Source organism: Glandiceps talaboti, chromosome 19 (assembly GCF_964340395.1).
Source record: "Glandiceps talaboti chromosome 19, keGlaTala1.1, whole genome shotgun sequence".
Taxonomy (NCBI): domain Eukaryota; kingdom Metazoa; phylum Hemichordata; class Enteropneusta; family Spengelidae; genus Glandiceps; species Glandiceps talaboti.
Window position 1 is genome coordinate 16353753 of NC_135567.1, and position 11553 is coordinate 16365305.

Genomic DNA, 11553 nt, shown 5'->3' on the forward strand with positions numbered 1-11553 from the left:
TTAAATGGGAACAGAGGTCAGCTGTATTTCAACATGATGTAGAGATCCAGTAAATACATTTTCACAAACTTTACAACTTTCAGCCGCTCAAACATTGATAAATCTGATTAATACTATGGCAAGTGCACTCTGGGAAACACAGTGGTGTTCTCTATAATCGTTCTTCCCTAGCAAAACAATTATTATAAGGTTTTGTTTCCCAGAATGCCTCACGCCACCGTACACGAGGCCACTTTTTAGCCAAACTTGCCAATTTTATAACCCTATTTTAGAGTTGTCCTGCAGTGTAGAATTCGTGAACGTGAAAATAACTTTGTTGGGTCCCTTAGTATATAAAAAAGGAAAGTCAATGTTAAAATCGATATTAACGAAGCCTTTGTTCCCCTTCTTGGCATATTTAACCTAAAATATATTTGTATTCACAGCAATTATTTGTTGTACGTAAATATACCTGAAATTATTGTGGTTGTGTTTCTATCTATTAAATTGTATTCCTATCTGTACTTGTAAATCTTAATAAATCTTCTGAAATTTATCGACTCTGATGTTTGCCTACTTGGTTAGAGATACACTAGACACTAGCTGTAACTTTAGTATTAACGACATATTCACTGAAAATTGTTAAAAATTAATGTCAATGATTAGACATTGTACATATGAATCTGAAGTTGTATCTAAAAGTAGTTAAATAACAAATTTAAATTGTGATCACCGTTGAGGGCGCTAATTTAAGGTATGGAGCTAAACAATTCAATTGGATCTGATTTATTGTACTGTATTCATCATCAACTATAAACTCTTTTACGACATTGTCCAAGATGCACCATTATTTCGTTATATTTTTATTTCGCAGTGTCGCGGACGAAATAACAGCTCTGGTTTGAAAGAAAGACTGTATTATGAGTACAGCTAAACAAATTAGTTTAAAACAAAAGGTGATTTATTTCAGTTTAGGATGTACGAGAAAGTCATTATATCTACAACAAAACAGCTTTTTAAAATAATACCTTCCAGTTGAAGATAGTTTAGCTTGCCTTTAATAACTGAGTAATATGTTCCAGTGGCAGCTAGTGCAGCTCCAATAGCTGTCACGTGATGAACACATGGTTGACGATAATCCAAGTGTAGCCTAGTATATTGCAGTGTAAGGATTTTGACGTAATTTATATAATTAGTATACCGCCCTCTAGTGTCTATTTACTGAAGCACTCATCACTTGCAATGACTTCTCCCACCACAACACGCATTTCCTTAGCTTTTGTTTTCATTTTAATGAAGCCATGCGGCCAGAAAGACTTATCGGCACCTTCAAAATGCCAGTTTTGTCTGTTGCTATGGGTGTGGTCTTGTTGCTGTGGACATTTGCATACATTTTTTTGATTGAATAAGTGAAAAATGTTCTCGCAAAAAAGTTTGCGATAAAATGATTGGTACATTTACAAGCCACATTAACTGTGTATGCTTCATTCTCAAGTATTAAGAGTTTCTGCTACATTAAAAAATTCAATATGCCTTTCCAAAATTTGCCACATGGTGGCGTTCTACTTCCTGTCTGTGTGTACCATGGGGGTATACATGTTATAGGTTACTTTGTTAATCATAGAGCACTGCTGCTTTCCTCGATGTCTGAACAATACGAAAAAGATTCCTGATTTATACTTCTACAGAATACAACGAACAAAGCTCTTAAGAAACAGTACTATGAGTGACGATACCCCTGATTTGAGTGAGGGCGCTGTATTCTGAATTTCCTGTTTGCAGTCTGCAGTGGTCTCAAATTTCCAACAAGAGAGCAGGTCATGAACTCCATGATCTTTAACCTTTGACCCGACCGCTAGACCACTAGCTACCTCATGTGATTACCTATTGCAATTTTCAATTTGTTCTTTTTTGAGATTAATTTCATTTGTCCATTACTAACATCTGAAGGCTTAGATTTGATTTCTTTTCTTTTACTTGAAGATGTATTGTCTGTAGTGGGGTTTCCTTTGAGTTTGTCCTCACTATCTTTGACCTTTGGATCTTTGACCCCAGTTTCTTTGACCTTTGAATCTTTGACCTCAGTATTGTCAGTGTCTGTATTAGTCCTCATTTCAACATCAGCTTTACTAGTTTTCGGTTTCGTTACCTCTAACGACTGAAATATCGGTGACAAATACTCGTTTAATAAAAGCGAAGTAGAACGCCATCCGCGTTTTTTAGTCGGTTTAATGTTCGTAAGTAGTGACGCAAGTCCCCATGCATGGAATTCGTTGTTATCCTTCTGTTCGTCAACATTGTTGGTTTGCGACCCTTCACGGTCTATAACCCAGAGAGCTTCCTGCATACGAGTAACAAGGCGGTGCAGATGATCCTGACTGACGTTACGAGTTACGTTCAATTCGGTCTCAAAGGGATTCTCAATATGCAAAGGATGACCAATCTCAAGTTTCTTGAAATGTTGTCCTCTGCGTAGTGACAATGCATATCTCTGGAAATCAAACTTGGAGTAAAACTCAAATAACTCGTACAGAAGTTCACCTGGGAAATAAAAAAACGATAGTGATCAGAGAGAAAATTAGAATTCACTTAGGAATTAGAAACGACTGCAATCAGTTTAAAAAATAGGTAAATATTAACAAATTATTAGTGACATTGATTATCTCTGGAAATCAAACTTGGAGTAAAACTCAAACAACTCGTAAAGAAGTTCACCTGGGAAATAAAAAACGACAGCAATAAGTGAAAAAAATTAGAATTCGTACAGTTCACTTAGGAATTAGAAACAACAGCAATCAGTGAAAAAATATGTAAATTTCATCAAAATATTAGCAATTTTTTGGAAATCAAACGAGTGATTGCTTTTTGATGGTGGTATCTTGTTAAGATCACCAACAAATGAACTAGAAATACTTACTGAGTGATTGGTTGTTTTTGGTTTTTGACCAAATGAACTATTACTACCTACAGAGTGGTTGGTTGTTTTTGGATGGTGGTATCTTGTTAAGATCACCAACAAATGAACTAGAAATACTTACTGAGTGATTGGTTGTTTTTGGTTTTTGACCAAATAAACTATTACTACCTACCGAGTGGTTGGTTGTTTTTGGATGGTGGTATCTTGTTAAGATCACCAACAAATGAACTAGAAATACTTACTGAGTGATTGGTTGTTTTTGGTTTTTGACCAAATAAACTATTACTACCTACTGAGTGGTTGGTTGTTTTTGGATGATGGTATCTTGTTAAGATCACCAACAAATGAACGAGAAATACTTACTGAGTGATTGGTTGTTTTTACTTTTTGACCAAATGAACTATTAATACCTACCGAGTGGTTGGTTGTTTTTGGATGGTGGTACCTTGTTAAGATCACTAACAAATGAACAATCGACGCCATCAATTTTCAGTCTGTCTCCTTTAGCTGTAAAAAAATAACCAAAAAGACCAAACATGTGAGATGGATATGTCGCAGATTATTAACATAAGTATAGGATTGTCATGTATAGTACAAGATAGTTGCTAGTTTAATATTATTATATCTGTCTATTTCTTTGTGTTTGTATGGTTTTTATATTTTTATGGGACATCTTGGTGGCCTGAATTAAATTTAGTTATTATAATAATAATGTCCGGGGGGTGGGGGGTGGGGGGGAGGGGGGTTGTCCTAGAACCAGAAAGTATTGACCATGGTTGCCTACTGAACAATTGGTTTGACAAGAATTTTTAAAAAGCAAAATGAATATCACTGCCTGTGAATTATTGAATGTACATTGGCTAAAAGTTTAGTATAGGCAAGGTATTACATGGGAGACCGTAGTATATGCCTCATGTGTCGTCCGTGATTTCATCACGTTTTACTTTTACACTCCTTGAGTGACTTGACGTTATCACCAAAGTGCCCTTATTTGGATTCCATACTGTATACTAATCTACATATCATTATTCACAACAATAAGTACACTCTTACCTGCCAGATATTGTAAGAAGTCAACAGTTGGTACTACAGGATTATCTCTTGTTTGGAGGAAATAAATAACTAACAGTGTAAACCCAAAGTTTGTTATCCATGGTCCGGGGCTGCTTGATGTTATCCCATTGATTCTAGCCCAATGTCTTAATGTGTACACTAGAGGGCGCACTCTTGGATCATGGTTACCATAGAGATACAGTAACTCTGTACTCTTGGTTGCTATTCTGTGAATGACACAATAGTAACATAAAATTTAAATGTTAGTGACAACAATAATGTTAATATAATTTATGGTGATAGTCGAAAGAATCTGTCAAACTAAGAGCCCTTAATATATATGGTTGTTTTTGGATGGTGGTACCTTGTTATGATCACTGACATTGTAACAAATGAACTATAGGTGTTAGCACCAGCCTAGCATTAGCATGCTGCTAGTCTGGTGTTAACATAGGACTGGTGCAGTTTTTAACCCTTCCCGTTGCTAACACATACTAGTGAGGTGTTAGTGTCAGCCTAGTGTTAGCACTAAGATAGTTTGGTGTTAACATAGGACTGGTGCAGGCACTCACCATTCCAGTTGCTAACACATACTGTAACTGGTGAGGTGTTAGTACCAGTCTAGTGTTAGCACTGAGCTAGTCTGGTGTTAACATAGGACTGGTGCAGGCATTAACCCTTCCAGTTGCTAACACATACTGGTGAGGTGTTAGTGTCAGCCTAGTGTTAGCACTGAGCTAGTCTGGTGTTAACATAGGACTGGTGTAGGTATCACTAACCCTTCCAGTTATTAACACATATTGGTGAGCTTATTGTTAGCACTGAGGTAGCCCAATGCTAGCTGTTAGAAAGCTATTCTAAAGCTGTACTGCAAAAAATAGCGCCCTCTCTTGGGGAATAAATACATACCGATTGTTGGATGATAAATCACATTGTAGTCCTGTTGCTTGATGGTAGAATTTGACAATAGGACACCTCGCTTCTAAAATCTTGTAAACATTAACACAATGTGGTACAAAATCACGGAGGTAGGTTGCCATGGTAGCCAGAGTTTGTTGCGTTGCTGCTCTCTCTGATGCAGCTGACTTGGTATCGAATACCATTTGGAATCTGTTCTTTCCCTGTAATGTAAATAAATAAACCTGAATGGATCTCTGTAGCATTATGTGTATTTGTGTATATATGTCTGTATAAAAGAAAATCGCTGAGAGCAATTCCCAGCACACACACAGACACACACACAGACACACAAACACGCACGCACACTCACACACACAGACACACACACACACACACACACACACACAGACACAGACACACACACAGACACACACACACAACAAATTGATACAAAAACTTACTATTTTTCGTGGGATGACTCCATTTTCAGAAGTGATATCTAAATACATGTCGACATCAGTTCCAACTTTACCAAATGAATTGGCAGATGATCCAAACGGATAAACTATACAATCAGGTACAATTTTATCCACTGCTTCCTCTACCAGTGAACACACCAGGAAACGGAGATGAATATCTTCTAATGGCATTTCTTGTTCTCGCAGTAGTATCATCATTTGATCTCCTACCTGAAAGGATAGTATATGGTACAGGGCTTGAAATTAACTTTGTTCTTTGGTAGTCCTATTGGGCTACCTATTTCAGGAATTGGTAGCCCAAGGATTAAGACCAATAGTCCTATATTCCTGAACTGAAAACAAAGTTCCTCTATTGGAAATATGTGTGTTATTAAAATACTTTTATGTCTGTATAAAATATCCCATCCTTTAAATCATCACATAATCAGTGGTAGCCTGAGTGGGTTACCAGCTGCAAATTATGGTAGCCCCATGACAAGAATTGGAACTACTGGTTAATTTTTGATCCATTATCAATCAATCAATCAATCAATCAATCAATCAAATTTCTATAGCGCCAATTTCGAGAGCGATGTTCTATTCAGTGGCACTGAATGGCTAAAGCACACCATATGCTTTGGTGAACAAATAAGTCTTCAGTTTTGTTTTCAAATAATCCAGGCTGGAGGTTTTAATGAGTTCCAAGATCTCTTGAAAAAATAAATTCTTCCACAAAACTACAAAGCTTTAGACTCACTGACTCGGCAGCACATAATTTTCTAAGGAAATTTGACTGGAGGTCTTTTCCAGAGTTTTCTGTTTTCTTGCCACTTTTCTTCTTCCCACCACTGCCACTGCTTCCAGAAAAATTCAGTAATCTTGATCGGAAGGGCATCTTACTCTGTGACTTGGGAGGTTTAGCTTTCTTTAAAAGTTCCTGGACACCTGAACTGTCTTCGTATTGCACCACTGCGTACTTACCCTGTTGAAAAATAGTAACAATAAAAATACTGTGGTCTTTTTAAGGGAGGTAAGAAGGTAAAACTTACTTGAGTTCCCTAGTTATTTACCAGGGTTCCCCCCACCAAAGTTTATCTATTTATTTATTATTTATAAACGGCAGTGCATCCATTATATGGTTTTCATGCAATTGCAAAATATTACAAATAACAATACAGATTTATAATACAAAAAATATGCAATATTGTTGAACACCGAGAGGAGTGTGAGAATGCAGAAATCATTAGATTGATGAACTATTTATATTGAAGGAGTCCCTGTATCTGAATGATCAGGAGTAGGCTTTGGGAATGTGGAATTTGGTCCTTGTGTTGGATCGATGAACGGTATCATATCAAATTATATTACAAATTCAATGTATGTGAACTATGCTAGTTTTACCAAATTTACCTGTCTGTTACCAGGGTTACCACACCTTAGCAAAAACACTGAATACATGTAGTCATCTTTATTGGGTTACATCAAATTAAGAAATTTGTTGAATGATTACCACTTAAAAGTGATATTGTGATAAAACAGCAGGAAACAATGTACCAGAGAGAAACTTTAGCAGGAGTAATATACAATGACTACAGGGTGTACAGTATAAAACCCATATTTTTTGTTTTATTTTATTTTGTGGTATAATAATAATAGTAGTGTTAATTTGAAATGTTTTGCCACTGGCTCACTCTACGTAGGTCACAATCACTTCTGTTTTGGGGTTGTAATCCCATCGAATTGATCACATCCGTGATAGTGCGTGCTGTGGCATATGATCCAGTGACAGTACTTTCAGAAGACTAAGAGTTGATTATATGACAGTCGTCACAATAATATGTCATTTTTAATAGTAAATTTTGGAGAAGATTCTTTATTGAATGTTTTTAAATGTGTACTGTAAATTCGTCTTTTTGTGTCTGTTTTTTATGTTGTTCGTGCAATTTGTTTTGTTTGTGAGCTTGCTCTCGAAATAAAAACTATTACTAGAATATTGCTCACGATTATTGGTTTTGAAATACTGAATACAACTAATATATCTATACTTAAGGTACATAGTTTCTAAGACAGAAATTTATAACTATAAGTACTTATGCTAAGTCATGTGTTGCATGCCACTGCATGTGCTATCACGAACACATTACAACAACAACATTGGAAGTGGTTGTGACTTACCTAAAGTGAAAAGGCCACCCGTGGCAAAACTTTTTGAAATATTGTCCACTTACCTCCCCAGTATATGTAAATGAATTTCTAACTTTGCCGTGTTGGGAGCAATAATTGAGTAGACTTTTGTCCATTCCTTCATCACCGAGTCTGACAAGGATGCTATTAAATGCTTCTTCTCGTCGCTCATTCATCATCTCAGAAAAGAGCTTCTTTCTTTGTCCTGAAACAAGACAGCAAAGAGATAGATCCAAGGATGGTGCTCGTTAATACTTACGTTCCAATGCTTTATACATATACATGGCAATAACGTATATGTATCTGAATATGAATTTGAATCAGTAGACATACATGGATACTCCACTGGCTCAGGTTGACAGCATTTCTCTTCAGCTGATTGATCATGTTTACTGTGTTTCTACATACATCCATGGTACTATTCCTGGGGGGGGGGGTACTCCCATTAATTGGGTATATGTATATGTGCCGCCCTTTGGGGTAGGGTTTTTTGCCATTTGGTCTAAAATGGGTACTGTCATTTTAGAGCTAATGAGTCTAAAATGGGGTCCACATTTTCACATTTGTTGGCATTGTGGTCTAAAGTGGGGTATTGGTTTTGGGTCAAAATTTGTCTAAAATGGGGTCTGGGTTTAGCAGCATTGGTCGCACACCCCTAACAAAGCTAGCCAGTGGTACTATTATGCTTCATCTCAATATTGGAGGTTGGATGTTAATTCATGCCATGCAGCGTTGCCTAGCACTGCAGTCGAACTATGGTGTGTGGTGGATCCGTGTCAATCGACTCCCCCCCCCCCCTCCCGCCCTATCCGAAGAATGCAACGAACACTACAGCCATACAAGTAACGCTATCGAACTACCATACAAATAGCTCTGCTTACAGGCGGTGCACGAGTATATTATATTGCTGACTTGACTAGGAGGGACAATTGTCAGAATCGAGTCCCGGATTACTCCGTATGCAAGCAGGACTACCATACAATTACAAATGATACATGTACTGTACATTGATCAGCGCGACATGTATCTGACTCTAAAGTTTACCTTGTACATCCTTTGTGGCGGATCCGTGTTCCTCCGTGACGTTATTTCTAGACTGCGATATCGAAAATGTCCTGCCATAACAAATCTGCAGCCTCTGACAACAAAATATTGGCAAGATTGCCCGGCGACCACGGAGCTGCATGAGGGCCGCCATGTTTGAGCTAAGGTACCATGGGAAAAATGTATTCCATAAAATAATTTGGTCCGAATTATTTGAATTTATGTTGATTGTAAGTTTTGTTTTAAAATAATTTACTGCTTTATTACATATGTTCCAGTTCTACCAATAACGTTCAAAAGAATTGACTTTGGGACGAACACTTCGAAAAATAAAACAATTGACCTTTGACACAGACAATCAACCAGCACATGTCAACTTTGAAAACGCGCAGTGAGCGTTGACAAGATGGCCATGGAGGGGCCTGAAGAGTACACACGGAAAGGCTACGGTTATATGTGTAATACGTGCAATGTATTTCTGAATACAGGTAAATATCACGTGTTTTGTGTGCATTTAAAATAATGGTTTGCGACTCCAAGGTTAAGTCAGAACAACAAGTGTCAAAAACATTAATAACATTGGCACACGTGTTGTACACCCATTCTAAGGAAGTATGTAAACAAAAGCAATTAACTGAGAGAGAGAGAGAGAGAGAGAGAGAGAGAGAGAGAGAGAGAGAGAGAGAGAGAGAGAGAGAGAGAGAGAGAGAGAGAGAGAGAGAGAGAGAGAGAGAGAGAGAGAGAGAGGAAGGCAGGCAGACAGACAGACAGACAGAGAAGGAGGGGGGAGGGAGGAAAGATATATCACAATAGTGAGTGTATATCTTGGTATGGTACTCCAGAGACATATTCATAATATATTGCCTCTGGAGAGTTATTTCCTGATTTCACATCACCTACAATTACTAGGAATTTCAGAAAAACCATGTGGCTGTATAGGATACTACTATTACTAGTATCTTTGCTGTGGGCCATTACGAGATGGTAGTCAGACAATGAATAGAGAACCTGGGATTGAAACCCATGCCTTTAACTGATAAGATAACACTAATGTGGGAACCTGGGATTGAAACCCTGGCCTTTAACTGATAAGATAACACTAATGTGAGAACCTGGGATTGAAACCCTGGCCTTTGAGATGATCTTCAAAACAACAAGATAGATTGTAATTAATTTGTTGTTTACTACATACCTGGATGAATGAGAACATACACAGACATTATGATCTTCTTTTCATAAAACTCTTCACAGAGAAAGTTCTTCAAGACCATTTGAAAGGGAAGAAACATACTAAACTTGTAAGCCTGATAAAATACAGGAAGGAACAAGAAGAAAAGAGTATATTTGTGCGTGGATTTGATAAAGGTACATCAGAATTACAACTAATTGACTACTTCTCAACTTATGGACCAGTCAGTAATGTTATTTTTGACAAAGATAAGGTACGTTTCTCTGATCATTTGTTTTAAAATGGGAACATCACTTCAGGAAATAGAGACATTTTCATAAACTGTATAGATTCTGGAGAGTCATTTCATGATTTTATATCACCTACGATAGGGAACTTGTAATCCAAACTGAGCATGCTCAGACGCAAAGGACTATGGGATTGATTATCTGTAGTTATCGTAATACCTAATCTGGAGCTACTGATAAAATTAACCTCACACACAGATCAGGGTAATTATGAATTGATCATTCCTGGTTATAAACAATATAACAATATTGTTAACAATGCTAATTGATTAGTATTTATTATCACATTTCCCATGATGCAACATTCAACATGGCAGGTTTGCAAGTTCCTTATTACTTGTGATTTCACAGAAAAATCTCGTTGATTTTGTGCAAGGGTGTCTTTTAACTGTGGGCTATTGCATCATGGGAGTCAGCAGAAATAATGAATTCAAGTTGCACACTGAATATTCACGCATCCAAATTGCCTATACCACAGAGGTTTCTTGTCTGTGCCCATAACCTTCAGGGTAAAACATCTCATGAATATTCAATATGTAATTTAAATATATTATTTCTGCTGATGCCCATGATGTAATCATAGGTGATTTAGAATCGTGAACATGACTATTTCCTGGACTGGTGTTCCCTTTAATCCTTGGCAGCCAAGGGAGTGCTCGGATGCCCAACATTTGTTGATTGTACTTCAAATTTCAATCAGAGGGAAGTTCAGAAATAGCAAACCGTAAAATGACCAGACAGACATTCAGATACATGTCTGAAAGTTTTGAAACTTGGAATATTTATTTTAGTCAAAATCCAAAGCAAAGAATTATGTTTATTCTTTTTATCCAAAATAAATGTTGAAAGTTGAGAAAATTTCATAAAAAGCAAAATTTTTTGTTGACACTATTTAGGTGATTAAGTGTTTGTTTTAGGTCATACAACAACCTTTGACCAACCATGAATTGTTGATAAGGACAAGGCTGGGTGGTGGACTACACAGTTTACATGACACACTTATACATTGTGTAATTGTATTTAATGTATACATCAGACACTTCAAGTTTACTGCCTGGGGGGTGTATGTGTGTCATATGTCATATGTGTAGTGGACAAGCCAGCCTTGTCCATATTAACAATTTGTTTACAATTAAACACCAGGGAGTGAACGATAAGACCTGTGATCAATAGAGAAACTAGCTGTCAGCAGGTAGTTCTAGCACAGGTTGAGACAGGCTTAGAGACAGGCTTTGAGCCATGGTCGATCCAAGGTTGTTGTATGTAAGACGACATATCGTGAAAAGCACTTTGTCTCACATTATCATCACATTTCTTATATTCAAAGCCGTGGATAGCATCTAGATTATATATTTCTAACAAATAGCCTTTGTATTTTGAAAATGTACACAGGGGAGATATGCAATTATTGAACTTGAAAGTCATGATGTTGTGGAGAAGATCTTAGACCATGAAGGACATGAATTGAATGGAAAGAAAATAGTTGTGAAGCCAAGAGAAAAGAGAGAGTTCAATCCGACATCAAAATCTAAGAAATCAAAG

General features: G+C 37.0%; 2 protein-coding genes across 2 annotated transcripts in view; one reads left to right on the plus strand and one right to left on the minus strand.

Moving 5' to 3' along the window:
- Window positions 1–552: 552 nt before the first annotated feature.
- Window positions 553–8689, minus strand: LOC144450067 (poly(A) RNA polymerase, mitochondrial-like). Its single transcript, XM_078140634.1, has 11 exons — window positions 8536–8689; window positions 7536–7696; window positions 6065–6289; window positions 5311–5538; window positions 4859–5070; window positions 3950–4176; window positions 3311–3403; window positions 2110–2520; window positions 1864–1923; window positions 1008–1085; window positions 553–611 (listed from the first exon to the last, which is right to left on the minus strand). Exons 1-11 carry the CDS (start codon window positions 8687–8689, stop codon window positions 553–555), a joined length of 1908 nt encoding a protein of 635 aa, XP_077996760.1.
- Window positions 8690–8931: 242 nt separating this feature from the next.
- The window catches only part of LOC144450209 (speckle targeted PIP5K1A-regulated poly(A) polymerase-like), a 9750-nt gene continuing 7128 nt past the window's right edge, over window positions 8932–11553 (plus strand). Inside the window, exons 1-3 of the mRNA XM_078140797.1 lie at window positions 8932–9023; window positions 9787–9977; window positions 11404–11553. The exon at window positions 11404–11553 is cut by the window's right edge and continues 84 nt beyond it. Coding sequence (XP_077996923.1) covers window positions 8942–9023; window positions 9787–9977; window positions 11404–11553 — 423 coding nt within the window. The 5' untranslated portion in view covers window positions 8932–8941. The remainder of the gene's footprint in view (window positions 9024–9786; window positions 9978–11403) is intronic.